Source organism: Buceros rhinoceros, unplaced genomic scaffold (assembly GCF_000710305.1).
Source record: "Buceros rhinoceros silvestris isolate BGI_N320 unplaced genomic scaffold, ASM71030v1 scaffold33370, whole genome shotgun sequence".
NCBI classification, from domain to species: Eukaryota; Metazoa; Chordata; class Aves; order Bucerotiformes; family Bucerotidae; genus Buceros; species Buceros rhinoceros.
Window position 1 is genome coordinate 4,013 of NW_010390702.1, and position 5,140 is coordinate 9,152.

The 5,140-nt window shown below is 54.0% G+C and overlaps 1 protein-coding gene across 1 annotated transcript in view; it reads right to left on the reverse strand.

Moving 5' to 3' along the window:
- SDAD1 (SDA1 domain containing 1) overlaps window positions 1-5,130 on the reverse strand; it is a gene marked incomplete at its 5' end in the record, with an annotated part of 8,283 nt that extends 3,153 nt beyond the window's left edge. Inside the window, 13 exons of the mRNA XM_010138773.1 lie at window positions 200-297; window positions 867-943; window positions 1,629-1,687; window positions 2,246-2,303; window positions 2,594-2,697; window positions 2,819-2,888; window positions 3,153-3,254; window positions 3,568-3,642; window positions 3,933-3,990; window positions 4,345-4,445; window positions 4,554-4,625; window positions 4,831-4,941; window positions 5,017-5,130. Coding sequence (XP_010137075.1) covers window positions 200-297; window positions 867-943; window positions 1,629-1,687; window positions 2,246-2,303; window positions 2,594-2,697; window positions 2,819-2,888; window positions 3,153-3,254; window positions 3,568-3,642; window positions 3,933-3,990; window positions 4,345-4,445; window positions 4,554-4,625; window positions 4,831-4,941; window positions 5,017-5,130 — 1,099 coding nt within the window. The remainder of the gene's footprint in view (window positions 1-199; window positions 298-866; window positions 944-1,628; window positions 1,688-2,245; window positions 2,304-2,593; window positions 2,698-2,818; window positions 2,889-3,152; window positions 3,255-3,567; window positions 3,643-3,932; window positions 3,991-4,344; window positions 4,446-4,553; window positions 4,626-4,830; window positions 4,942-5,016) is intronic.
- Window positions 5,131-5,140: the final 10 nt, after the last annotated feature.

Here is a 5,140-nt window from a genome sequence, read left to right on the forward strand (position 1 = left end):
CCCTGCCACCACCACCCTGCACTGTTCTGTCTCTTGTGTGTGGACACCCCGAATACAAAGAAATGCCACAGCCACAGGAAATGGACCCTCCCAGCCCACGTGAAACCAGTCCAGGTGTCACCGTGACGAAGGCTGGAACAACAGAGGAGCAGATCATGCAGCAGCAGAGATGTGAGTCATGTCCACGTAACACCCTTACTTTTGTTTTTGTGGGTCTTGTACTGAACGAGGTCCTGGAGCAGATCTTCCGTCATGGCTAACGGACACCTCGCAGTGATCTCCTTTATTGCATTGATCCTGTAAAAACGGGAATTAGCTCTGTTCTGAGCACCGCAGCTGGGACAGACTCCCACCGGCCCAGTAACCAACGTGACGAACCTCGTACAGCATTTACCCAACCGTTAATTCCACGGAGGAGCGCCCCACGCCACAGTTCTCCAAACCCCTCCATCTCTGGCCCATACTCTAGTCCCCAGCTCTTATTTTGCCTGACCCTCGGCGTCAGGATGCTGCAGCCGCAGTCTGGGTGCTGGCAGGCAGGGAAAGCAGCCACCAGGCCAGGGACAAAAATTAAAACCACCTCCACGCAAAGACTCAAATATCTGAACTAAAACCATGCCAAGAGGAAAGGGAGTAGCTCACAAAATAGCCCCTGTGTCCACACACAGCAGCCTGAGCGCTCAGCTCGGAAACCCATCGCTCTGGGACGGAGAACACCACCGAAAACACAGGCAGCTGACGCCGAGGTGCTGCCCCAACACGCAGGGTCTTGGGAGCACAGTACAGCTGACTTGCAGGGGGTTTAAAAACAGAAATACTTTCCCACATTCAGAGAGAGCTTTACGTTTCTGAGACTGTGTACTCACCCTACGGTCATGACCTCCCCGGAGTTCTTGTCAGTGACAAAGTTGTTGGCAATCGTCATCAGCACTGACTGGATAATCTGAGAGCAAGAGGAGAGGTTAAGCAAACTTAATCTGATAGAATTAGAGAAATCTGATAGAATTAGAGAAATCTGATAGAATTAGAGAAATCTGATAGAATTAGAGAAATCTGATAGAATTAGAGAAATCTGATAGAATTAGAGAAATCTGATAGAATTAGAGAAATCTGATAGAATTAGAGAAATCTGATAGAATTAGAGAAATCTGATAGAATTAGAGAAATCTGATAGAATTAGAGAAATCTGATAGAATTAGAGAAATCTGATAGAATTAGAGAAATCTGATAGAATTAGAGAAATCTGATAGAATTAGAGAAATCTGATAGAATTAGAGAAATCTGATAGAATTAGAGAAATCTGATAGAATTAGAGAAATCTGATAGAATTAGAGAAATCTGATAGAATTAGAGAAATCTGATAGACACCAGGCCCGGCGCCGGCTCTGCCCCCTACCCCTGCGAGCCTCTCCTAGAGAAACTCTCTTGGAAAAATTAAGATAGATGTTCTGCTTTTCCTCGCTATGCAAAACCACCCCTGAGAACTCGCACCAGTGGCCAAAATGACCACGAGCCTTTAGAGACGAGGGGTCTGACCACCAAGGTTCCCCTCCCCACCAGTGCACTCCGTTTCGCTGCCATGGTGGCCTGCTGGCACCTCTAACATCCCCCGACACCGGAGCACTGACCTCAGGCGGCACCAGCTGATGCGAAGCCTGTGCAGCGAACAGCAGAATCCTGGTCACTTCTGGAAGACAAGACACGCGGGCAGAGGACAGCGGAGGCCACTGCTGCAGCCGGGGGGGGTCACTGGCCAGAGCTAACCAGCCCACTCAAGCAGCTCATCCTTGTCTCAAAGCCACTTCAGTCTCAGGTTATTTGGGGCCATTGTTTCTCCTCTCCCCCCAGGCATGAGGAACTCACGTGGCCTCCACCCCTGCGGCAGCGCAGGCCCTGAACAGCCAGCTGAGGGAGATAGAAACGCTCTGGGTCTGGAGCGAAGCACCAGCAGCGCAAAGCAGCAGAAGGCAGTCACGCTCTGCTCCTCCAGCCGCGGTTTGGAAGCATCGAGGGACTTGGCAGATCCATTTAATTCCGCTGCTGGAGGTCCCCGAGTGCTCAGGGTGAAGAGCTTCCAGGGAAGCCCAAAGCACTTCTGGCAGTCAGGGCCCGTCACTTCCTCCATCCGCACTCTGGGCCGCTCCCACAGCACTGCTGCTACCTGCTGACTGGCAGCGCCCCGGCTCAGCGCTGGCGGTGCCCGAGGAGCGAGGGACCAGCCGTGTGACCGCCAGCAGCCACGTACCTCTCTGGTGGGGCTGCAGGAACCTCTGAACGAAGGGGTAGAAATTGAAGAGGAAGAGCTGCAGGAAAGAAGTTGGGAGAGGTGAGCTGCTTGTGTTTTAACCCGACATCACCCCAGCGGCATGTTCCCCTCTGTCTGTCAGGGACAACCCAGCTACTCCAGACCAGCAGCTTTCTCCAGCAGAGCTCACCTGGCACCACAGGAACCTCCACCACTACACCACTCCAGGAGGCCGACGGGCAGCTCTCTGACCACGCCTCTGCATGGTCAACCCCGGCACAAATCCAGCCTCATCTTCCAGAGGCACAGCCCCCCAACCAGACCCTGAGTAAGGCCATCAGTACGTACCTCGTGTATTCCAACCAGCCTGGAGATCAGGTCCATGAGCATCATCTTCACTTCAAACCGCTCCTTACAGTTCTCCAGCTGCTTCAGCAGTTTCTCTGCAAAGTCTAGAAGAAAAAGTAGTAAAAGATTCGTGGTAGGCTTGGAGAGCGCAAAGCAGAACTCTGAGCTTCAGGCTCTGGGATTGACACCTAACTTCACAAAAGACAAGAGGCAACGCGTGCCCACCTTGGGGGTCGTGAATCAAGTGAATCGCTGAGAAGTTGAACACCTCCGGCTTGTTCTTCTTCTTCTGTTTCTGCAAGGCAAAGAGAAACTTTTCTGTCTTGGCACCAAAGAGCTGCAAGTTCTCCTGTTCCAGGCAGCTGTTAAAAGCTGCTGTGGATCGTTCTTCTCTTCAGGAAGAGGCACTTCGATTTTTAACAAGCAAACTACCACTAAGTGAAGCGGAGGAGACAAGCAAAGCATCACAGTGGGAGCTAAGTCAACCAGCGCGACAAGGAGCCCTCTGCTCCTGAAGGATTAACCTGGAACTCTGCTCAGCCAGAGGCCCCCTCCTCACCTTCAGGACCTTCATCGCTTTCTCCAGCTTCCTCTTGCGCTTGGTGGTTTTCTTGCTCGTTCCGTATCGCACCATCAAGTCTCTGGCCGTGGGAAGATCGTCCTTAACACGAGGAACACAAGGCTCAGGTGACATCACTCCAAGTGGGACTCAAGGGAAGAAAGACTACGTCTCTGAAAACTCCCCCTCTTCCTACATTTCATCATGCATAAATGTCAGCACGTAAAATCCCAGTTCCAGAGACCCAGCCACAGCTACCCGCCAGAGCCCATCAGCCCAGCGCCACCGCAGCTGCTACAGCCGGTTAGCGAGCACGGATCAGTCACAGACAGCGACTGCACCCTGTGCTGGGAGTTCCAGACCTACAGACAAACCTACCGAGAGTCTGGAGAGCAGAGCAAGGGGTTGAACCCACCTCAGACTCCGAGTCGCTGTCTTGCTTCTCATCTTCATCCTTCCCAAGGAAGAACTTCAAAGCAGCGACTAGCACCTGAAAAGTCAATGAAATGCGCTTCGGACAGGGCAAACAGACAAGAGCGCTTACAGCGGCCCCACAGGCACTGCTCCAGCAGGAAGCCTCTCCCCGCAGATGGGAACATCCCCCACAGAGCAGGAGGCAGGCGGAAGCCGCGGGTGTCTTAGACACGCGTTACACCCTGGGCAGCCAGAGGCGCAGAGGGCAGCTGGGCTCCCGCAGCAGCCGCAGCAGCTCTGGGGAGGCAAATCCACCTCCTGTCTCCCACGGGCACTCACATCTACCTGCTGCGAGGCTGCCCTCACCTTGGTCACTCGGGAGAAGCAGGCGGTGGTGATGACGTTGACGGTTTTGGCATCGTTCCTGGAGTAAGACAAACCAGCACCTTTTAGTTCAGCTCCTGCCATTCCAGATTGTTCTCAGAGCATCACGTGTCGTGCAGCGCCACTGCACACACGGGAAGCTTCGTCACAACCAGGTCCCTCAACACTCCAGGTAGCTTTGAGGACAAGGAGGCCAAGCTTCTGGCACTCCCTTTTCTCCTTCCAGGACAGCAGTGGCCTCAGCTAAACAGCCAGACACACCTGCTCTCCATCTAACCCACCCCGTAACGGGGCAGACAAACCAGCTCCAGGGACAGGAGACGGATTGACACCGTCTCCACAGTCACAAAATCAGCTCCCAGCGGGGCTAAAGAGGAGCAGAGCCCGGCCCTACCAAATGTTCCTTCTGTACAGCTCAATCATCACGTCCAGGGAGATCTTGGCGGCGGTGGGATTGCTGTCCCTCAGCATGGTGTACATGAAGTTCTGCAGCGTCTGAGGAAAAGGTGGGGAGCATTAATTACCGGGGAGCGTTAATTACCACGAGTCTCTCAGGACGCCCAGAGGCCGAAGGGGAGCGTGGCTGGAAGCTGCAGTACTCACCGTGTTCACCTTGTTGTTCTTGTGTTTAGCGTTGACGTTCTTGATGTCCGACACGATGTGGGTGTACAGAGTCTGTCCGCAGAGAGACAAGAGGGACGAAGCCACGAGTCACACCGAGAGGCTACACGAGCCCCCTGACAGCCCAAGCACCATCGCCACTGAGAACGCTCTTTTCTCATAACACAAGCAATAAAACCCCTGCACCAAAGCAGCACGCTCTTCTGGCAGCGCGCTCAGACGCCGCGGGAAGCCAAGAGCGGCCTCTGTCAGCTCTTACTTTTCGGAGGAGCTTGTCGTGACAGCGCAGCAGCTGGAAGAAGAGCTCCAGCAAACTCGTGGGGTTGATGAGGTTCTTGTTCCTCAACAAGATCAAAGCTTTACAGAACGTCTGCAAGAGAGAAGCCAGGAGTCAGGACCAGCATTCCATCACGCCCTCTGCGATCCACCTCTGCTCCCTCCTCACCATGCGCAGGTCTGCGTCCAGCACCGTGTGGTGGTAGGAGAGCAGCTCCTTCAGCTGCTGCGGGAAGCTGGCCATGTGCTCCGGGTAGCAGTGGGCGACCTGGGCAGAGACAGCGCGGGCTGGG